The sequence below is a fragment of the Catharus ustulatus genome, chromosome 7 (assembly GCF_009819885.2).
Source record: "Catharus ustulatus isolate bCatUst1 chromosome 7, bCatUst1.pri.v2, whole genome shotgun sequence".
NCBI lineage: Eukaryota > Metazoa > Chordata > Aves > Passeriformes > Turdidae > Catharus > Catharus ustulatus.
In genome coordinates, this window is record NC_046227.1 from 24,200,260 (window position 1) to 24,224,462 (window position 24,203).

General features: G+C 49.6%; 1 protein-coding gene across 1 annotated transcript in view; it reads right to left on the minus strand.

The window, feature by feature from the left end:
- The window catches only part of IGFBP2 (insulin like growth factor binding protein 2), a 57,888-nt gene extending 45,304 nt beyond the window's left edge, over positions 1-12,584 (minus strand). The window contains exon 1 of the mRNA XM_033065064.1: positions 12,185-12,584. Coding sequence (XP_032920955.1) covers positions 12,185-12,584 — 400 coding nt within the window. The remainder of the gene's footprint in view (positions 1-12,184) is intronic.
- Between the last annotated feature and the right edge of the window lie 11,619 nt (positions 12,585-24,203).

Sequence of the window (24,203 nt, forward strand, 5' to 3'; positions counted from 1 at the left end):
CAGTCCAAGGAACTTTCTCTCCTACAGTCCCATTACTGAATCTTCCAGGACCAAAGGATAAGCATGCCCAAGAACACCACACTCAGCTGTACCTGCCTCAGTTTCCTTGACTCCCAGGTGGAGCTTTTACTGTGCACAAAGGCCAAACAGCCAGTCTGTGCCTGGGGGCTGCAGAACCACAGTCTGGGAGGAATGAGATTAATTACATGAATAACAAAAAGCCGGATGCCAGCCACCAGCCCCCACCCCACACAGCTCAGCGGGATGCAGAAGGGAAGCAAGCAGCTCAAAACCCAGAAGAGCTCCCAAATGAGGCCAGTCTTATCCTATTCCAGCTACAGACCTGCATCTTGGCCTTCACAAGGGCCAAGAAAAGCCCTGCACATTTTCTTTAGAAAGGAGCACAACAGTGAAAAGCCCCCAGTAGGAGAGTTTTCCTTTCAGTCTGACCTGGACCGTCCTGTGCATCCGCCACGAGGGCACAGCCACCGGGAGCCAGCTCGCCCGCTCGGGAGGAGAAAAGGGAAGTTAATTTTCGCAGCCAAAAGAAAATAGGGAGTTCATTTCAGATGGCAGGAATGTAACCGTGACATTTAGTCACTTGCTATTTCTGCTTCCCGGCTATGTCTCTCCACAGGAAAGCCCCTGGACAGAAGCACCCTCCAGGCAGCATTGCAACATGTGCGTGCTCACACTCTGGTGTCTAATCCCAGCCCTGCAGTCCCCACTTCAGGTCCTTGGGAAACAGGGCTGGTTTTGGGGAGATTCAGTCTCGCTCACCCTGTGCCTTGGCTGCCTTAAACAGATGCCTGTGTCTGTCTGAGAGAAGGGCAAACCTGCAATTCTGGCCCAAGGTTGGTTAGGGTCTGACCCCAGCTGAGAACAGCAGAGTTCCACTCTCCAGGACATCAGCCAGGACAGCACTGCCCTGCACTGGCCCCAGCGCTGGGCTCAGACCAGACGGGACCAACACCACCTCTCCAGCTCTGAAATGCAGCTGTCGGCCTCGGTCACAACGGGGAACTCACACTCGCTGCAGGTTGAGCTGTGCTGATGTGACCTGTGCGGTGGCTTTGCAGCACCCCCAGCCTAACCCCCACAGGAGCAGTCTGGTCTGTGCTGTCCCAGTGCCTGCCAGGCTGTGCCCTCCAGGCACAGTGCATGCTGCCACAGCTGCAGAAAGGAGAGCAGGCCAGCTGGAGTTACTCCAGCACAGGGCAGGCTGCACACCTTGCACAAGCCCCAGGTACTGGTGTCAGGCAGTCAGCCCAGCTCAGGTCACGATTTCAGGGATTTCCAAGGCTCAGCCCAGTGTGCCAGCTGCTCACAGAGATATCTCTGTCACTGTCTGACTGCACTAATTGCAGCCTTGCATTGCAAGCTCTTTCTGCCACCACACAACCTATAGTCCCAGCCACCCACAGATATTTCTTGGGCAAAACTTTGGTAACTTCCCTCATCTGATGGGAGTCCGCTGCTTCAGCAGCAGAGTTGCAAAATCTTAATGCAGGCTGCGCACAGGTTGTCAGGATGTGATTTCCATGGCAGTGGGCAGCCTGTAGTGAGGTGTAAACACTCCCACAGGAGCATTCACACCCTCAACACTGAGCTTGATATCTGTCTTAAACATGATGATGCTAGAAGACAAGCAAGATGCATAATTTAACTGCCAAAAATGCCATTTCATCACAGGATGCCATGGAGGGGATGTGCATTCACTTGACTGTCCACACACAGGGAGGAAAAAGCAAAAAAGAACAGGAAAAAAATGCACAGCAAAACACAGACTCAGTTAAATATTTATGGGGGCCACTGCATTTCAATTGCAAGCAGTTTTTTAGGTCAGCTGAGACACTTTAGTTCTGCTAGGGCAGATCAGCTCCAGGGGACAAGATACTGCTGACAAGGACAAGCCAGAGGCTCAACCCTCCTAGCACACCCCGTAACTAAGGATAAAAACAGATCTGGGCAGGGCTGTGCTTCCACTGGGCACAGCCTGAGCCATGGCACCTCCCTTCTCACCACTGCTGAAGTCTCAAGACTCAGGACTGATGTACACAGACACCACTGTGGGTTTGTCTGCCTCCCCCAGCACTTGAAGCCTCACTGCTGGAAGTCAGGGCAGCTCAGCAAATAAAGAAGGCGCTTCTGTGAGCAGCCAGCAGACCAGGCTGTGCTTTGGAAATCCCTGAAATCGTGGGCTGAGCAGTATCAGCAGCATGATGGGTTTCCATAGCACTGCTCCCACCTCTCAAGGCTCACTCCATACTCTTTTCCCAAGTTCTCAATTTGTGCACCACTGGCTGTCACCTAAGGCCAGATTATGAATGTGACAGACATTTGGCCAGGTTCACCTACTGCCCTGTCACATCTGCACTGCCCAAGTACTTTCAGTGTGGTCTGAATTTGCAAAGATCAGTTTCAGCATGCGCAGGACCAGCCTAATGGCCAGGAGTAAGGTAACAAATCCTTGAAACCAGCGTGATAAAAAAAATAAACAGAAAAATGGAGGAAAGCAGTGACTGAAATCCACAACATTACTAGAACAACAGAAGCTTTCCAACCATCTGAGATTAGAAGAATCTATGTCTGCATTTGCATGTTTTACTCTTTGTACATTTTGTTAATGCTGGAAATTCTGTGTTTCAGTCCTTGTTAGCTCATTTGGCCATAGTCCAGGATGAGGGTTACAATCCTCCAGAGGGCTGAGCAGCAACCAAACCACTCTGTGCCGTGGCACCTGCAGGAACTTTACCACATCACTGGTCAGCTTTCTCGTGTCAAACTCACTCCATCCAAAAAAACAAGTCAAGCCTGGGTCACAGAGGTGGGGCTGAGCAGAAAGGAGGGGTCAGACTCAAAATGAGAAGCCCTGTCCAACCACACGTATCTGAAGCAATGTGCATAAAGCAAACACTGGAACGACCAGCAAGCAGTACACCTGCCCTTACCAGCAGGGTGAATCTCAAGACAGCATCAGCATTTCTAAAAAGGGATTAAAATAAGAGCACACTGAGTCCACAGACAACATTTGTTTAAAAGCCACGTGAGAGGTGGTAAATTTCTGCAGGCTGACCCCCCACAAATGTAAGCAAGGGAAAATTATCAGCTCTGGGTTCCCAAAATATTTACTCAGTCTAACATTACTCCGACTGCACTCAATCAAACATTTCCAAAGTCCCGTGCCACCATAACTCAAGTGCAGAGCACCCTTTCACAGGAATATTTCCAAGCACTTCACTACCATAAAAGCCAACAGTGTCCTTGCAAGGTAGAAAACCCTTTCTAATGGGGAGAGAAGGCTGAAAGAGTGCAGCCTTCACTGTGCAGCATCCAAGGGTCAGATCTGAACACTGCATCAAACTGAAATTGTGGGAATGATTACAAAGCCTAGATGAACAGCCCAAACTGAGCAGGGAATAAGAGGCTGAGAGAAGTTTGCATTGTGGAGCAGGCTGGGGTGTTTTAAGTGGCTGCAGTTGATCTAAAACTAGGGTTTAGATCTCATCTGGCCAAAAGCCACAGCTTGGGAAGCACATCTGGTGGAGGATGTCAGTATACTCTGTGTGTTTCCTCACAAAGCCTTGGAATACCAGTTCTTATTTTTAGTACTATTTCCATTTCTTCCTGTAATGAGTTCAGTGTTTCAGGCAGCCCTGGAGGAGCAGGAAGGACAAGTCCTGTAATAAAACTAATTAATTCATGTGGAATTTCTAGCCACTATTGTGAAAGTGGACAAATTCCTCACTTCTGAAAAGCTGCCCAAGTGGCCATTAATCTGGCTGTGGTCACAAGCAGGATTCCTGTGGCCTCCTGCAACACCCAACCAGCCCCCGGGACAAAGCCTGCAGAAACCAAAGTGGATGTTTTTATTTCCTCACACCGACTCCCACAGCCCGAGTTTTACTAGACAAGATATTTGCTTCAGAGGGCTCCATGCCAAATTCCTCCCTGTGCCCACAGACCAACCATGCCTCAGTTATGTGCAGAGAGGTCTAGACCTTCTTAGACCTCCGAAGTCAGCCCAAAACAGGCATTTGGGCTTTATTCAAAGCTCTGTAGAGCAGTTGCCTTCCACCTGCCCAGTCTTGGCCATGGTCTCAACAACAGGTGCCCTGAAAGGAACAGGGTACCAAGTTTGTCCTGAAGACATCCGAAGTTGTATTCCCACACCCAGCTGGGTGTGCAAGGAAATTGAGCTTTGCAGGCAGTGAGAAGCTGGGCTCCTCCACAGAGAAATTCCAGGCAAGAATCTAATCAACCAAAATCCCTCAATAATGCACAAGAATTAATGGAATCTGAAAGCTTGGGGTGACAGGGTCTGTGGGGTCTGGCAAGGAAAAATAAGGAGAGAATGCACTGATTTTAGTTATTAAAATCAACAACAAAATGACTCAGAATTCCCACAGTGAGCTGACCTGTAAGAAGGCACCATTTTGCCCTAGTCTCACTTTTCTCTCCCAGTTCCAGGCTGCTCTTTGAATTCAGTGATGGATTGGTGGGTTATCCTCTAATTAGTACCTGTACTGCTGACCCAGCATCCTGTCCTGTGAATGGCAATATTCCACCACTAGAAAACCAGATCTTCTGCTCCAAATGATCTCTGTAATAGTCTGTAACAACCTGGATTTCTGCCTAAACAAAATCCTGCCCAAACCACCCCTGCAGAAGCCATGGAAGCAGTCCTGTCATTATGGCCAAAAGAAGAGGCACCCTACCAGTTAACAACTCACCAGCCACCTCAGACTGAGCAGCAAGCACTCTTGCAGAAATGGATGTCAGATGCTCACCCTTTTCTAGCTAGAAAACAGCAAAGAAAAAACAAGGCAAGGAAGGCTTCCATCTCCTCACCAAGCCAAGAGACATTCATCAGCTTGGCCTAAGTCTTCTACAACTAGCCAGGAGAGCTAAGACCAGAATTCTGGCTGAAGTCTGACCAGCAATATCATACCGGGAAATCTTGCTGTAGTCTGGAGTGAAAATACTGGGCAAAGCTTTATGAATTTTCATTATATTACAGGACATGTAATCCCACACATGTTGTTATGCAAGGGAGTGCAGTGCACTGTGTGTCAATGTTATAGATATCCTGTATCACAAGGACAAGCTGCAAGGAGGCACAAAGACACCTCTCTAAAATTGCCTCCAGCCAGTAAGGTGTTGAAAATATATAAATTTCAAGGGCAGAGCATTAGAAACCCTCATCCCACCTGAGCTGGTTTATCTGCAGAAACAAGTAAGAAAAAGTAGGGATTTTAACACAGTCCAATTCCCACCAGTGCTTTGTGTCACTCTCAATTACAGTCCAGAATGAAATACCAAGAAATCATTCCTTGCAGCCGGCAGAATTAATGGGATCTTTGACTACAGAGAGCACCAGGCAGTGAACTTGTTCCCTTACCAGCCAAGAGGCACAGTGCAGCTTTCTTCAGAATAAAAGCTGCAATGTCAGAGGACAGCTCAAGGCTTATAAAAGTGACCTGACGTCTCCCAGTATTCCAGTCCATAACAAAAACACGTAATTCCTGATCCTTTCCTTTCTTAAACAATTTATTTCCACCATATTGCAACAAGAGACTTCATCTTTCCACTGGTATCTCATTAAATGACATGTCTGGCAAAACACTGAGCAGAAATCAATCAATAATGCAATTACAAAGAGCTGTCAAATGCTGGGCTGCAGCAAAGCTCTGATAACTGAGCACTAACCCTTTTCTCCTCAGCCTGTGCCTAGGATAGCCATCACATCATGTGTTCTTGTAATTAGGTGTCAACTCAACATTTAATGAGGTCACACTTGGCCAGTTTGTGAATGAGAAACACCTTCCAGCTTGCTGGCAGTGACTGCTGAAAGTAGGCAGAGATGTTGCAGTCAGACCTGGTCTACTGAAGGTAGTTTGTCTTTGTGGAAAGAATAATAAGACTAGATTTGAAATCTGATAAATTGGCAGAAAACTCATCCTTCCAGAAAAGTGAAGATTCGGTTGGGTAAACTTCTTATCATGGCTCTGTGGGTCCAAACAAAGCCCAAGAGCTGTGTGACAGAGCACGAGAACGTGCACGGGGAAGAAAGTGGCACATGGCTGCCACGACATCAGCTCAGTGGAATAATCTGCACAGCATGTTAGAACCACTAGCAAGGATTCTTCCTTCTCTCACAAGCCCACAGCAGAACCAGGCACCATGGTCAGCCTCCCAAGCACAATGTGTTCAGTATGTACTGCTAAAGGACACTGTCACTGGGCACTGATTCCAGCAGCGTCTCCCCAAGGGACAGCTGGGACAAACATGGGGAGAAGCGACAGTGGAAGTGTGAGCAATTGCAATGGATTTGCATCTCTCAAATACAGAAAGGGTCTGCTAAGAAGACACTTGAGCACAGTTACCTATCTCACCCCAATTCAAGGAAAGAAAACAGGAATTCTTATGCCTGAAAACTCAGTACACCACCAAGCTCAGCCTTCCTTCTGTAACAGAAATGCTTTATACAGCATCTTTACATTCTACCTTGGCCTTCCTCTTGTTCTGTCTGCTTAGAGCAAAAGATCCTCCCTGAAGGAGTCCCGGCAGGAAAGGCAGATGTTACCATGCTCAGAAAGCTTAGAATTGTCCACTCCAAATAAAAATGAAAAAATATCCACCGAGGAAACTACTGTTTCTCCCAGCTCCATAGCTCAGAACACATGACCAGGAAAAGCAGGTACAGGAATGCTGCTGGGATGAAACCCTGCCTTCACAAATCCAGTTGTGTTCATGGATAACAGCACAGCTGTCCATCGGGCAGATAAATCAGACCCAGATGACACTGCAGCCAGGTCTAGTACACAGCCATACACAAAGACACCTCTCACATTCCAGTTTTCACTGTTTTGCCTCCTGAATTGTTTATCTCAGCTCAATTCCTGGATGTGGATAAAACAAACGACATGGACTTTCTCACAGACGGGGCTTCTTGCTGTTCCCTTGACAAATACCATACTCAGTGAGTATAAGCCTGAAATCCAGAGGAAAGGAAACAACTGCAAAGGGCAAGAAGGAAACAGATCATTTGCCAAGGGACAGCATGAAAACACATTTCTGCTTTGGGTCAGAGCCTTGAAATCTTCCCAGGCTTCCCTCTCCCTCCAAACCACCATTTTCACACCAGCAGCACTCTCACCACGGCAAACTCCAGCAGGACTGTGGCAGGGGGTGGCATTATTTTCAAGAAGCTGCTTCACAAAGGTGTTATTTATTGTCTTAACACTTAAAAGACCACCAGGTTAGCTCTTGACCAGACACAGCTGCTGCGGACATGTGTGAAGACCTGGTCCACCTACTGGCAAAGCCCACAGGCAGTGAGGACAGATGAGCTGTGTGGCTTTCTCCTTCACCTATCATCCCTACAGCTGTTACTAATTGCATTTGTCTTTCTTTCAATAACTTCTTCCAAGGCAAGGAGCTGTGCAGACATTGGACTTACCCCGGGCAGAACCCCTGCAGTGGCTATGGATATATCAACACAGTCCTGTGGATCTGGTTGTGGTAGTCAGCTTCCCTGGCTGTGGTAATGCCCAAGCTTGCATAAGCCAGGCTGAAAGCCTGATTGCTGTCCTTGTAACTCACCTCCCTCTTGCTCATGTACTTCCAGCACAGGATGAGGGGGACACTCACAGCCTGGCTCTCCTCTACTCCTCACCCACGTTTTGGCAACCCAGTGCTTTCAGGACACCCACTGCTGCACTGGATCCACCAACTTGACTGGCAGGGTCAGAGTTGTGGGGGCAGAAGGACAGACACACACATGCACACACAGATCATGACAGATGCTTCATTTCCTTATAAAAGCAGGAGAAAAGCAGAAGTCTTCCTGGCAATTCAGTAGAGATGAAAAATGCATTCATAGCATTACTGGAATGGTTTTCAAGTTGCTGTTAAAATTCCAGTTACATTATGCTACCTCCAACCTCAGAGTCTTCTGTGTTTTCAAGTAATACATTAAACTGTCTTTTAACAGCTGCCTGCCAAGGGGAAATGAAGGTTTTGACATCTGACCTGTAAGGAAGGATGTGTGGCATTTGGAGCGACCCAAATAAGGATTTTAGTTGGATGCTAAAACAAGCTGTATTTTTAACAGTTAACTATTTTGATGCTGTTTTAATGTCATGGGAGTTCAAAGTGGAGACCCTGGTCAGGTGAGTAAGGCAACCCCAGCCCTTCAAGTTCAAGTTTGCTTGGAGCCACATTCTTTGCACAGCTCTCTTTCCCTTTCGAAAGGTTACTTTGCACTGGCATGGACTGAAAAAACACATTAGTTTTAACAAGTGAGATTCCACAGCAGGACTAATTAGCTAGCAGCGGGTTCTGAGACATATCCCACTAAATGAGTACATGCATCCAAACAACAAAATAATGCTACAAACACAATTGAACTGAACTGGCAAAGGGAAAAAAAATTCTCTCAACTGGTCAGCTTTGAACAGTGGCTCAAGAACCATTTTTTTCAGAATAGAACAAGTTTTATTCCTAGGATTTTGTCTCCATTAGGAGAAAATATTTTCTTCAGCTATTCTCATAGCTTGGGCAAGACAATCTAGGGCATTTGCAAAATTGAGATCTGCCCTGCTCCACCTCTTAGCATAAGTTCCCACCTGGGAGCAGCACTTGGCATCCTGCTGGGCACCCTGCTGCACCTTGAGCCAATTCAGGTCATTGATCTGACACTTGTTTTCTAGGGCTGGCTCACAGTAGGATAATCTCCATAAATTGAGAGCTGAACCCAGCAGAAGGAAGGGCAAAGGACATGGGAGCTGAGAGCTGCACAACACCACACAAGCCCCTGATGCCAGCTCATCATGGCTAAAACAGAAGGCAGGATCCTCACCCTCTGGCAGAGATTGGAGGGGTTGAAAGACTCCAGTGGTACCTAAAATGCTTCTCAAATCACACTGTGTCTACAAGACCCATAAGGCCAGCTTAGTCCTGTTTTAAATAGAAGGTGGCTGCAGGGACTGAGACATTTTCTGCCAGGACACAGACTAACACAATGAAAAGACAGTCCTCACTCTGCTCCGTGTCCTGGAGGACCCTGGGCACATCATTTACTCCATCTGCAAAACACCATGACAATCTTGCAGAGGTGCTGAGAGAATAAACACACTCCAGAGCAGCAGGAGCTCTGTGCACACAGAACAACCCTGTCCTCAGGTCAGGCAGTTCCAGTCACAGGAATCTTTACACCATGACCTGAAACAAACTGCAACGGAATGGGGTCCAAAGGCACCAAAACGACCTAAAAGGCCCTGATCCCTGTAGATGCTGAGTCTCCACCTCACTCCCACCACTGAGGGGGGTTCATGCACTCGCCTCCCCAGGGAGGGTAGAAGTTCTCAGACTGATTTCCACAGACTGCTGCTATTTTGTTCCAACATTCCCAACATCTCCAAAATACCCAAAGCCTCTTGTGCAATGAGCAACATCCCTCGCTTCTTAGCTACATGGTGGTTTATGTTACTTTCCGCCTACAACCATTTCAGGATTGGCTTTACAGACCTTAGTGGAAGACTAAACAATGCTGGAGCCATAGCAGGAGAATTTGCAGAGTTTTATTTCTTGTTTCATTTCGGCAATCCTTCTGCCTCTCATCAGGGACAAAAAAACTTGCCAACCTCTTAATTTAGGAATAGCACGAGCTCTGCATTCCAGTCCTGAATCAGCCAAAGGAGCCTTTTCAAGCTGGAAAGGGGAAAAAGAGTAAATACCTTTAAGCACAAAAGGCACCACAAAACCAACCACACCAAAAAAACCCTCAACACCTGCTTTCTGCAGGCAAAAACTTGCTCTTGGGGCACTCTTGAAACTGGCTTAACATCAGCATTTGAAAGCAAATTCCAGTCCCTGCTCTTTTGGGTGCCAGAGTGCTTTCCCTGTCACTGCTTAAAATGAAAAGCAAACTCAGCTCCCTCATATATGTTTAGCAAGCACAGTGCAGATGGGATCAAAGATGAGAGTCTGAAGAGAAGAGCATCAAGTGAAGCTGGCAGATTCAGATTTTGTTTTTGTTGTGGGCTTGGTTGTTTTGGTTTGGTCTAGATTTTTTTTTCCCTAATGGCTACAACAACCTGTTAAAAGTTTTGTAATCTGAAGAGCGCAAAGCCTTTTCTGGATGTCCAAGCTCCTCTGCCAAGACATGCTCAACTGTGAATATTCCAGCTGCATGTTTCACATCACGATGGCTAAGGATGTGCCAGTATTTTTATTATTCACCCCCTATGGATATTACAGAGCACCACATACATTATAGGGTTCTTAAACTGTGCTATTTATGTCTGTGTCTATTGTCCACTGAGATACAACCAAATAAATCACACCTCCTGTAAAGGAATGAAGATAATCAAATCCAGCAAAATACTGAGTAATGTTAACGTAATTCTGAATCAAAGTCTGTAAAAGAAAAAAATGCTCTAACTCAGAGAATCACCTCAGCCCATCACTGCAATGCACTCCACCCACCACAGCTTTTTGTAAAAGCATAAGCCGGGAAGTCAGCACCAAATTCCTTAAATATAAATGCCCTTGGCTTCTTCTGGTGAATCTAAAATTCATTCCCTTGACGTTCATATTCTGAAATCAAGGAAGATTTCGCATCAGCGTTGTTCTCCAGAGTCCTGGCTCTCCACAGCCCTTCACAGCTGAGCAAGGGACCAGGGACAGGAGCGGGGAGAACAGCAGTCACAGCCTGGCTGTGCAAAGCAGCAGCTTGAAAAGTGCAAAGTTCTCCGTGCTGCTGTTTTTCCTTTGCTCTGCTCCCTCCATCTCTCCTCCTCGAGCAGAGCAGCGTGCACAGGTACCTGGACCAGCGTGCTCAGGTACCTGGCTGCATTCCCGTCCTCACACAGAGGGAAGCCAAGAGGTACAGCCCGGTTCAGAGCACTTTTAAATAAAGCCTCAAGAGGGAAGGGAGGGAATTCAAAGTCGTGCTGCTGAACTAGTTATGCAAACAGGGTCAAGAGCCCAAGTCATAGCCAGGGGAGCAAAACCAGCAAGGCAGCAGAAGTCAAGAACGGGTGATTAAAAAGGAGAAAGAGCTGCTTTCTATTTCCAGAGCTGATTTGTCAATTCTAACAACCCACGGAAAAGGAAAGAGCTTGCAGTTGATCGCACGGGAGGGGAGGCATTAATAAAACCCAGCACTGCTGTATCGGCAACCCGAAGAGCGCTCCCTCCCACGGCAATCACAGCAACAGGTCAGGAGCCTGCTGCATCCCTGTGCTCCTCTTGTCCCTGCACCCAGCTCCCGGACAGGGCCAGGACCCCCACGGGAGTGCCACAGGTCAGCTCATCTCCCCGGTGCACTCTGCTGGAAGGGTGACACAGGAACAGGTTCCCCAGAGCAGAGCCCCCGCAGTCCCTGGGCTCCCCCCTTCCCACCAGGCAGCACATGGTCCTCCCACACCTCCTCTCTCCGTATCTTCGGGGCATCCATCACCCCGCAGGCTGCTCTTACTCTTCCACCAAACACAAATCGAACGGTCGCTTCTTTCTGCTCCGCAAAGGACTCTCCCCACCCCTCAGCTGCATCTCCCCGAAGTTCACCCTTATCTGTTCCCATGGTGGATTTTTCCCCTGAAAAACCCCAACCTCCAGCCTGCCCCCGGAACAGTCCCTGCATTCCCCCCACCCCGTTACATTCCACCCCTGGCGTTGCTGTCCCATACCAAAGAAACCTCTCTAAACCCTGAAGTAACTGCACCCCCAAATATCCCATTTTTGCCACCTCAGGGATGCGCTCATGCTTTGTCCTCCCTCCAGCGCCCCTCTCATTCCTTCTCTCTTTGTGCTTCCCTGGTCCCGCTCCTCTCCCGCAGGGATCCCCCTGCTCTGCCCTCCCGCGGGGTCGCTCTGCCCCGGCAGGACCCCCCTGAGGTCACCCTTCAGGATTCCTTTGTCCCCTGGCCGTTCCGGCTCTCCGGCACACGTTCGGGCGTGCAGCGCCCACCTGTCCCCAGCGCCGGTACCGGTGAGCGATGCCCGGTGCTCTGTCCCCAGGGCCCGCAGCCCGCCCGGCGCTGCCCAGTCCCGGCTCCCCGGCGCGCAGTGCCCGGTCCCCAGCGCGCCGCTCGGAGCGCTCGGTGCCCCGTCCCCGGAGCGCGGCTCTCGGCTCGCCGTGCCGGACCCGCGGAGGCCGGGGCCGGGCGCTGCTCACCTGCGGGGCGCTCGGCGCTGGCGCCGTACTCGGCCGTGTCGCGGCGGCGAGCGCAGGTGCCCTGTCCCTGCACCAGCGCTTGCAGGGGCAGCTCGGCGCCGGGATCGGGGTAGCAGCGCAAGCCGGCGGCGCAGCGCGGCGTGTAGACACCGCACGCCTCGGCCTCCAGGCGGGCGCACACCGGGCAGCAGCCGCAGCCCGGCTCCCGCACCAGCTCGGGGCAGGGCGGGCGGGCGGCCGGGGGGCAGGCGGCCAGGCGCTCCGCCGTGCAGGGCGGGCAGCGGAACAGCACCTCGGGCAGCGCCGGCCCCGCCAGCGCCAGCGCCGCCGCCGCCGCCGCCACCAGCAGCCGCGGCCAGGCGGCCCGCGCCGCGCCGCGCCCGACCCCGCCGAGCGCCATGGCGGGACTGACGGGCCGCGGGGCCGGCAGGTGGACGCGCCGCTCGGCCCCCCGGCGGGGCGGCGCGGGGCGGAGAGCAGAGGAGAGCAGCGGAGAGGAGCGGAACCAGGCGGCGTGGCACGGCACGGCAGGGCACGGCACGGCACGGCGAGGCACAGCACGGCACGGCGAGGCACAGCACGGCACGGCTCGGCTCGGCGCGGAGTCGGGCTGAGCGGGGCTGAGTGGGGCCGGGCGCGCCGCGCCGCCGCTGGGTCCTAGAGCCGCCCCCGCGCCCGCCCCCGCTCCCCCGCGGGGGTCGGGGCTGTCCCTGCGGCGGGGAGCGGGGATCAGAGCCACGGTGGGCTGGGGCCAGCCGCTCCCGAGAGTGGGGATGACCCAAAGAGGAGCTGGGCAGTGTGAGCAGCACGGGGCGAGAGCCTGCTGCAGTGGGAGACAAGGGGATGGGGATGGGGATGGGGTCTGCCCCGCTGCGTACGGCGGAACCCAACACGAAGGGAGTCAAGAGCCTCCTCACAGAGACACCTCGAACAGGGAGGGATGGAGATCACACTCCACCAGAGCGCTGGGTCGTGCCTCAAAGCAACAGCCAGGGCTGGGACGGGGGGAACTGGGTCATCTCCACACCCCCACAAACTAGGGGAGCTGGGGCTGGGTTCTCACCCCGCTGCCACAAAAGTGCCAAGCACAAGTGTGGCACAAGCAGCCGCATTTCAGTCCAGGTGCCACCATGAGCATGGAGCCAATGCCTGGACTCAGGGACAGTCCCAACACCCAGTTGCTCACCAGATGTTGGTCCTGGGTGCCACCATGCCTCCAATGAGAACAGTACCCTGCAGCTGGATGACACCTCTTGGAGATCCAGGGCTCCATGCCCATAGGGATGCCCCATGTCTCCAGCCTGGCTGCCCACAGGGTGGTTTGCCCTCTTATCAAAGCTGTCTCCAGCTGAACCTCCCTTGTGGCACTTTTGGTCATGAGGGTGACCAAAAGTGGGGTACAACCAGAGGCACAGACACAGACGTCCCAGAACTTTGGGGTTCTGGTATGAAATGCCGATTTCCAGCCCTGTCACACTCCTTTTCCTGCCGCTCAACTGCCACAGGTTACACAGAGGATTTTAACTACAAGAAGTATTACAAAGAGGTGATTTTTTTTTCTGTAATAAAAAATAGTAACAACAAGTTAAGGGAATGCAACTGAACTAATGAAGCTGGAAAACTCAGTTAATAACTTTGTGGGGTGTATGGTTAAAGTCAGACACTGAGGCAGCCTGAGTTCCCTCAGCCACGGGAAAAATGACAGCTTTGGAGCATTTAAAATTTGCTGGTGTAATTTTTTGTTGTTCTAGTTTTAGTTTTTTCAAATTAAGAAAAATGCAGAATGCTGCTGTTGACAACTCGCGCGACACAACTTCTGGCACAGGATTACTCACGGCTCTGGAGTTATACAACAACATGTTTGTTTGTGAGATTGATGACTGCAGGGTTGGTTGATGGACTGCAGCGTTCAGCACGCTCTGTGAAATCTGTGATACGTCCTGGGACTGGGTATGCAGTCCCATCCCAGTCTTTGGGTCTTCCCAAACAATAACTCAGGTTTTACAAGTTTACAGTTTAATCAGCATCGTCCCTTTATCTGCCCATCATGCTGCAGATACCTTGCCATAGAGGAGCTACTCACTTGCTTTAATTTTTAAAACACACTGTTGCTTGTTTGCACCTTGTTTAAGCTGGACACTGATTTTAACCAGCCTCATTTCACTTTGGAAAGTATCCAGTTGGTTTTGGGGTTCCTGTGGCAGCAGCACTCGTTGCTCTGAGTGTAGAAGATTCTGAAATTCCAAGCTAACAAACATGTTCCCCTAAAATCACAAGCAAATAATGGAGAGATTTTTATTCTACTTCATGTTACAAAATGTCTTTATATTACAGAACCCAAATTTTAGCCTGGGAGACTTGAGAGAGTCTCTTCCAGAGGACAAAAAGAAAAAGAAATGCAGTAAAAAAGCCCAGCACAGGATTTGCCATTGTTACTCCCACAAATCTCGAAGTGGGAAAATGGGATGCACAGCCCTGCATACCAGCAGCCCTTCAAAAGCCTCCCTTTTAAACAGATTTCCCAGCAGATGTTCAATAGAAAATGGAGCAAATTATTTTCCCTGCATACTTACAACTTCTCAGGGATAGCGGGAAAGAGGCTCTCGGTACCTTTTTTATGATCTGCTGTTGACTTCACTAATGACTCACATTTGGTTCCAATGAGATATTTTCATATGACTAATGAATCTATATTTGGAGGCGTAAGAGGGTTTGGCTAATTATCTGTTGCAGTCAGTTAAATATTCCAAGTATTCAAAGTAGGTTTTCTTCCAGTGGCAAATGTTATGCCCTCACAGTCTGTCTTCTGGTGCTTTAAAAGAGCCCAGAACTTTGACTCGCACCAAGCTGACATCTGGGTTTCTGCATGTGTAAGCACAAGAGATGGCCTGAACTTAATTATACAGCAAACCAATCCTGCGTTTTTTAGGTGGCCAATAGGTCATTGCCCAAGGGACGATTTAAACCCGATTTTTCAACACGCACTTGATGCTTGCAGCGGCCCATTTTGCTGGGGGCATTTACTGGGGTGCCATTAATAACTCCTGGCAGGGGCAAATTCCTTCTAAGCACCGTTGTGTAGGCTGCTTGTGCACAAATCATTTTTCCACAGGGAGGGCTCGAAATCTGATGAGAGAAGGGAAGGTAGAGAGGAGGGGGAGGGAAGGGGCTCCGCTGGCTCAGCTGCCTGAATTGCAGAAGGACATTAAACATAATGATCCTGTAGGGAAAGAAACCGTACGCAGCTCAGATGTGGGAACGAGCCAGGATTTCCTGTTCATATGCCTCTTTAGTAGGTGCTCGGGCTGTTCTCCTTCTTTTATCGCCGTGGTTTTCTTTGTCTGCCACTGAAGCAATAACACCGGTGCAGATACAATGGATCAGATGTTCCCCCTGCCCCTGCTGCTGCAGCCCTGGGCTGGGAGACCTCTCTGTGCTGCTCTCCAACTCCAGCAGAACAATAAAGAAGATTTTACAGCTGTTGTGGGGATGGGGGGAGGCGGGGAGGCAGAGGGAAACAGCTTGAGTGCCCGTGGCCAGCTATAATTTCTCCAGTGGGTCTTTGCTGACAGTTTTAGGATTAACAAGTGAGCTCTGTTCCCAAGCATTTACCCCTCTGGATAAGCTGGCCTGTTTGTTCTCAAGGGTTTATTTTACCCTACAAAATATGGCATTGCCAAACAGATGTAGGTTTGTTCCTAGAAAGGCAAGTTATAGCTGAAGCTGCATCTCACACAGGCTTTAGCTCTTGGAATTGTTTGGAAATGCTACAGTATTCCTCCGACCCTTTTCAGGGCAGTTTTTTCCCACAGACGTGCTGGTTGATTCTTTTATAGCTCTGTCCTTTGTCAAGGATGAATTAGGAAAAATAAACTCACAAACAAAAAGTGGAGGCCCAGCACGGAGATCCTCTTGCTCTCAATGATTAAGAAGTATTTTACAGCTCCGAGTGTGTGGGGGGAGAAAACAAAGTGCCCTTCTGCCTTTTTCTTTCCCTCGTTTTTTCTTCATGGGTAATGGGGCACAGGGGAGGGGGGGAAGAAAAAAAAAGTCAAGAAGATTAAAACAGTGTTTTAATTATTTTTGAAGTCCTCCTTTTCAGTAGACTGACACAAAGTGCTTTATGGTGGGTGCTGGAGAAAGTCTCCCGAGTCCCAGAGCTGGCATGGTGAGGGGCAGGTGATGACGAAGGGGAGGCTGTGAGGATTGATCCATTTTCTGTGAGCTTATTTTTCCTAATTCATCCTTGACAAAGGACACAGGACAGTCAGATTCTTTCTCCCTGGAGGCTCAGCAAAGTTCAGCCATGAGTAGAAGGTAGTGGGAGGTTGGGGCTGCCTCTGGCTCACAGTGGAGCACATCAGAGTGGGATGACCAGGGGTCTTCCCTCCTTCATCCCCATCCCTTCCCGGGGGTGCCAGGGGCCCATGACCAAGGCCAGAGTCGGTAGCAGGGGCAGAAGGAGCTCTGCTCTGCCCCTGCAGGGGGATCTTTACTCTTCTTCAAAAGGAGCACTAAACCTTACAATCCAGTTTATTGGATCCAGCCAGGGAACTGGCTCTCTGTCCCTCCCTCCACATCCCCAGGACTGTAGGGCCCAATGCTCCAGCCCCATGTTGCCTTGATGCATGAAACTTAACCTGCCTTCAGCCACCCCAGCTCAGCAGCTTTGCTCGTTGAATTGGGGTGGTGGGAGTGAGCTCAGCAGAGCCCTGCAGGGGGGAGGGAGGCACTGGCAAGACCCTCTTGTTCCATCCTGCCCACAGCTGCTCCCCAAGGCAATCACACTGTAAATAGCAAGCCTTTGATGAAATAAGCAAATAGCCCCAAAATGAGTTCCCAGCCTCATGTCTCACTGCATACCTTACCTGCACTGCCAGAGTTACACCTGTGGTTTCACATCTTCCACCCCCCCCAAACTCATCAGCACGTTTCACACTCCCATCAGCGCTTGTTCTCTGGAGCCTGGCTGGCTCCAGTGCAAGGGGCTCAGGTACCCCACAAGCTCCTGTGGCTCTGATCCACACCCTTAGCTCTGCTGCTCCACAGGTCACACTCAGAGGTAGGTCTGGACCTGCCAGATGCCCCAGGCACCCCTCTCCATCTCATATTGTTTTCCCCAGGTGCATCAGCACAGCCAGAGTTCAGATGTCAGCAGAAGGGTCAATTATAGGCCACTTTATTTACATTCACCCTATCTGAAATGTTTTTAGAGCAGTCCTAAATGCATTATCTTTGAGCCTGATCCAGTAATTATGAATCCTTTGGAATGGTCCAGGCTAGTTTGTTTAGGTTTCTGCAGCACTGATTAGAGATTAGCAGAGCTAAAACCACCCATTAGCTGGAAGGCATAAAGCAATAGTGATTCTCATGCTAAGGGGCCAGGTGCTCAGTACTCACCCATCTCCCAGGCACCTCTGCTGTGCAGCAGGGCTGCAGGGGAGAGAGGCAGGGTGGCACAAATGTGTCTGGTCTGCAGTTGCCGTGCAGAGCAGGGGCTTGTGCACGTGGACACCACAGTAGTCACTCCTCACTCATCCCTAAGCTTCCCCCAAAGATGCCTTCATTAGTTGCAGGATTAAAACAGTTTGAAGCCAAGCAGCTGACCAGCAAGAGGTAAGGAAAAAAGGTCCAGTATTGACCTAGGCAGATCAGGCAGAGTGACTTGGCTTATAGGGATGATAAGACAAAAGCAGAGAAAATTTATGTGGAGAATGTCCTTGATTTCTGCAGGTATCAGGGCTAATTGCTCTTGGAAGAGGACCTGGCAAGGAGATGTAGCTGAGGGAGGGGAAGGAAGAGCCAAGGTAGCAGTGCATCTTTGCAGAGATATTCCTACTTTAAAAAAATCTCTGTTTGAAGCAGGCCTTGGGTGGCTAAAGGATCTGGTTCTGTACACAGCTTCTTTATTGCAGTTTCCCAGTGGCAGTTCTCAGGATATCAGCAGAAGGTGGCTTGTTTACAAAGATTCTAAATTCTGAGTGGCTTTACGGACATCACAAAATTCCAGCCGTAACTTAGAGGGAATGGGGAATTTGGTGACTAACAGCCCTTGCTTCTTACCTGAGGACCTGTTCTTTTGGCCTCAGAGACCTTCCCTCTCCAGACCACTCAACCATGATTTCCCTTCAGTAGTAGGAATGTTCCTGAAAACTCACATGCCTGAGTGTAAGATCCACCACAATCCATACACCTACCCAGTATTCCAGTATGATTCTTGTTTTCCTTGGGGATGTAGATCCCAAGATAAAAGTTAGATTAAAAATCCCTTTGTTTCAGTGTGTCCAGATGCTAAAGGGTCCAGCTTCTTGGAGAGGGCTGGGACAGCCTCCTAGCCTCTGGAATAGCAAATGGGCAGTATCCCCCTGACAGAGATCCCAAAGATCGTTTTGACATTTGCATTGACAGGCTTCCCTCGGTGCCTGGTACCCCTTGAGCAGGGCAGCGGGATGAAAGCATTTCAAAGCACACATAGATGCTTAAGAATTTTGTTAGCAGCATCAGCCAACATTTCCACTTGCTTTGTATTTGCTGTTGGAAAAGTAATAACAGCTTTGGAAAACCTACTCAGGAGAGAAAACAGCTCTTTTCTAGGCACCATGCTGGGATACTGCTTTGAGTAACAACATTGCATGCAGGAATGGAGTGGAAAGGAGCTGCAGCCCCAGGGAGAGCAAGGATTGCTTACATGAGTCCACAGAAAGTGCTTGGATGGAACAGGATGAAGGAAAGGAAAGTGTAGTGTGACTACATATTAAGAAAGGACTCCAGCTGCTGGTCTCTAGCTGCCTATGTCAAAGCCTCCTCGGGGAAGTAACTTTATTCGTCTCATGGGACAAATAAAACAAGTACTGGAAGAAACACAGGGAACAGTCGTGTTTTGGCTGGGGCAAGACAGGCCATTCAGATCTTGACTCAGAGCACAGAGCTCTCCTAGGGCAAGAGAAGTGTTTGAAGGTACACTGACATTTATGTCTAGCACAAAGGAAACCCAGCACGGAAAGTCCCCTGGCTATTGAAGAACAGGAGCTGCTCCAGGACTAGGGAGCACACAGGACTGCAGTGCCTTTAACCCCCTACCAACTTCTTAAACATGAATTGCTCCAGTCCCGTTTCCCTGGCTCTGGGTCTGCACCTCTCCTGGTCTGACTCATTTCTGTATATGTGGCCAAAGCAGAGGAAGATGGAGCCAAGAGCTGAGTAGACAGTGCATCTTGCAAGTCCTCATCCTACAGCTCCCCAGCACCTAGACAAGCTCTATCCCACCTTTGATCCTGCTCAGTAGCAGAGACCACTTGTAGGGGACCTTGGGGCTGCACCAACTCTTCCCTTGCCCTCTTTCAGCACCAGCATAGGAACAAGACTGAGGAACAGCCCCTGTATAAAGGTGTCCAGGGGCCAGCAGGAAGGCATGGGGCCCCAACTCACAGTATTTAATCATATGCTTTAAAGTACACTACCTGTCAGGACAGGTGTGGGAGGGGATGATGTGGATGATCTCATCCCAGGGTAGCACAGTGAGCCCTCCTGCACTGATGCAGCCCTGCTGAGACAGCCAGGCAGCCTGAGACACTCCTGCAACAGCGAGTCTTTCCATTTCTTCTGTGTTTATATGTACAGCCTATGAACACAAGCACTGACATGCAGCCCACAAGCGAGACCCCTTCTGCAGCACTCTCTCCAAGCATCACTGCTGGTTTCTGGCTTGCTTCTCTGGACCCTTGCTGTGACAGAGGAGGAGCTGGGCTAGCAAACTCTTCACTTTCTTGCTGACGTGGACACCCTGCCAAAGAAAAGGCACGACTAAAGTAAGAAGGTTGGGCCACCACTGCCCAAGGCTGTATATTCCTTCTATCCCAATAAAAGGTTCCCTGGTAACCCCACAAACCAATACCTCCAGGAATCCCCCACCTAAAGCAAACAGATGCTGTGCAGAGCAGAGCGTACTGCTAGAGACTTAGAGTCCCCATTCAGAGCTGGAAAAGGTTGCTCAGCATCTGTTCTGATCCAGTTTTGAGTATCTTCAGGGGTGGAGATCCACAGCCACTCTGGGCTAAACCACTCTCCCTCTGAAATCATTTATTGAGACAGAACTTCCCTCACAGCAGCTTGTCCCTGTTGTTTCTTGTCTGTCTGTGGTGCCTCTCTGGGAAGAGACCTGCTCCATCCTCTCTGAACCCTCCCTTTGGAGAGTCAAATACAGCAGTTGGCTCCTGCCCTCTCTTCTCCACGTTGAACAAACACAGCCCACAGCCTCTCTTCATCACTTGCCATCACATGCTAGTAATTAACCAGCCCTTTTATTAAAGATTCTTGTATCTCACTCAGCAGTAGAGCATGATTTTAGGTTTATAGCTCTGTGTCTATTTCCAAGAATATTTTACTGGCCTGATGTACAAAGATGCTTAAACCTTAAAATGAAGTCATCTCTGCTGCAGAGCACAGCTTGCTAATTAACCCTTCAGAAAATCATTACAGCTAAAATCTCAATGCATGAGCACCAGGATAGTTCAATGGAAGGGCAGGGGGTTTTAAGAAGGTAGCAGGAGGGATCCAGATCACGGGTTCACCCGGACACCAGAGCTGCATGAGCCAAGCTCTATCATGTTGCTTTGAAAGCAAGCAGACATTAAAGCTGAGGACGCTCCCACTCAAATAAACTAAATTTGGATTTTAGGCACAGCCCCATTCTGCAAAGTAGCTCTATAAAAATGTCATTGTGGTACATCCTGTTTATTGTCTCTCACAGATTCCAGATGAAACCCACCCCACCAGAGAAAGCTGTTTTCTAATGAGCTTTCTGCGAGCACAGGTTCTCCTCCCTCACCCTCAAGCTCTAAAATGGAGGGCCCAAATCTACCTCCCCCCAAACCCCATGCAATATCTTGGCTTTTGGGATATGCACCCAACCAGAACCTGATCCATTTTCTGGATCCACGCTGGATCCATCCTTCTACAGCATCCTCCTGTCACTGTGTCCCAGTGGGCACTGCTGGTGTGGCTGCAGGGAGGAACAGGGAGCAGTCAGGAGCAAACACACCCTTGTCTAAGGCAATAAACCAGAGCTCACTCTTTTATCAGTTACTCACCCTTTTACCTCTTTTACCCCAGCTGTGAGCTGGGGTAAAGCCTATTTACCTTCGTTACTGGGATTTTCCAGAAGAACCTGAGAAAACAAGGAGCCTGGGCACTACAAACATTCAAAGAGAAATGAGTATATGATTTCCTTCAGCATTTTTAACTCTCCCAGCAAGTACAGCCCAGTGCTGACCTTTTACAGGAAGAAAATGCACAGCAACTGGTGTTGGTTTCCCGCAGTGTCTTTTGAGAGTTGAACCACATTTTAATTCCCTTTGATGATGCACACACACTAACTTGTGCTGAGAACAAAGAGAGAGCATCCCAAAATAAAGGACAGGAATATCTGCTTCTCTTCAAACTTGCTTTGTTTATTTTTTAATTTGCTGATTAAATCTTAAATCTTATCCTCAGCCAGGTGTAAGGGTAAACAGTGCTCATTCCCAGAAAGGAGGGGACTTGATTAGAAAGATTCTGTCCTGCAGCACATGGGACTGTGAAGCTGCCAGCTGGAACAGTAACAGGTAACAACGTGAATGTCTGGATGTACTAGAGCTGTAAAGGAGCAGCAGGAGCTGTTTGAGTAATGTTTGTGCACACGATGGACAGAACTGCTCCTTGCAGGTTGGGGAAACAACAGCTTCTCTGGGGAATCAGCTTTCAAGACCCCAGGGCCTCTGATCCAAAATGGACCCCCAAAAGAGGAAGATGTCTTCTGAAACTGCAGGAAATAAACACAGGAAACAAAAAAAACATTTAAAAAATACTTCCTGTATCTAGTCAGACTGAAACATAGCTAAAAGTTTTGAATAGAAGATCATGCCAATACCAATCAGGACACAAATGCAGAAAGAAATAAAATACGGTGTTGCTGGCCAGGAGAAATGGAAAGATGCAGGCAGGTGAAGAGGGGAAAAAAGAGGCTGGATAATGTTATCTTGTCTGCTGAGAGCCCAGAGCGATCCCAAAAGATCTTCCCAGAGCAGTGAGCATTGCAGGGGGGATGCAGGGAGGCAGGGACAGGATCGCTGTCTTAGCTCGCTTGCCCTCTGCCGGATGCCAGGAGCTCCTGGGTAGAGCCAGCTCTTCACAGCCCAGTGCTGCATTTCTGCAGGGCTGCATGCACTGGGAGTGCAAGGGGAGTGGGCAGGAAAAAGCTGAACACACAGCTAGAAACTGCAATGAATACAGAAAGTGATGGAGGGCGAGACAAAAAAATAATAATAATAATAAAAAAGAGAAAAGAAACATCACAGAATGATATAATGATATAACTCTTGCCACTTGTGTTTCTTTGAATTACCCAATATCTCAATGAAACAAGATTTTTCCAGCTCAGGTTCTCAAGATTTGTGTATCTGTCTCCCCGAAGGACATTACCACTGCTTTATAGTGCTGTATCAAAATGCCTACAAGAGGTTGTCAGGAGGATACTGCCACCCTTCTGTCCAAGCAGGAGTGTCCTGCCCCATGGAGAGGAGATGGGGGCACAGCTGGTGTTATAAAAAGATGTCCAGCTTTCAAACTCCATCAGACACTGAGCCAATACAGAAACAACCTCACCCCAATGGCTTTTGTGGGCCAGCAGAGCATAAACACAAAAGATCTCCTAGGAAATAGGTTTTGCATATCTTAATTTCATGGTACAGGTCAGGGCAGGTAGCTGCATGGAAGCCAGCCAGGATTCCTGTATACCCACACCACCAGCAGCCTGCCCATGAGCTCCCACAAGGTTTAAGTCATGGTCTGTGGGAAAATGTCAGCCTCTCTACACAAACCATTTACATAAAAAAAATCATTGCCAGGGATAAGCACCTGGAGAGGTTTGATAGCAAGCTCAGAATGATCCACATGCCACTGAGATATTACCTGCATCCTCCCAGGGAGGTAGAGTCTTTCTCTAGGACTCCTTGAAGAGCCCCCACTGCTGGAAATTCACTGGAAAATCCACTCTGGTGTGGCAGAGATGGGACTCAACCATGTGGCTTCCTGTACTCAACACTGCTGCTTGTAAAATCACCACACTGCCCTCTATACCCACTTTTCTCCCACAAAAGCCAGTAGATGCTTCCACTCCAGCATGACAGTAACCTCTCACATGAAGACAAGGGGTGTCACTTCATGAATGTTGACATTGTGCCAATAAACACAGTCATTACTCAAAGAAGGGCAAAAGCACATGAACAGTCTGAAGTGTTTGGTAAACCAGTTCACCACATTGGTCTGAACTGGGAAGAACTGTGAGAGATCAGCCTGCCAAATCCTCCACTGGAGTCCTTCCAAATTACCCGAGCCAGCCAGGAGAGCACTGGCTGGAAGCTGATGGGATGGGGTGTTTGCAGCAGCTGGACTTCCCTGTGTCTAGACTGACTTGGGGGCAGGGGGGTTGTGCTCCGTGACTCCCCCTGCACCTGGCAGCATGGCAGTGGCCTCCACTCTGCCCAGCAGATGGGGCGGAGGAAGCCATGTGTGTGTGATCCCAAGGACAGCTACTCTGGAGCTGGGCCTGGGTGCTGCAGTGCTCTGGCTGGGGACCAGGCAGTTTGGCTGCAGCTCCATGGCTGGAGCACACAAACCTGTTCCATCACTGCTGCAGCCCATGTCCTGTTCTGTGCCTAACTCATGGGATCACAGGGGACATGACTTCTACCTGAGCTTGTCCCCAGAATGGGACTCTTCTGCCAACCACATTGCTCACACGTGTCCCACATAAGGTCTGGAGCTCAGCAGCCAAGCTCACATGCTCTGGGTTATCAGAGACACTGCTCCAAGACACCCAGAGTCCTTTGGCAGGCCCCTTGAACATGAGCAGCTCAGAGCTTTGGGTGTCTGCTTTCAAACCCACTCTGGAACTGGCAGCATGGATGTCACAGCGAGCTTGTGGCTGCCACAGCCGAGTGTGAGCCCAGGAAGACTCACAGAGCTGTACTTCACACTGGGA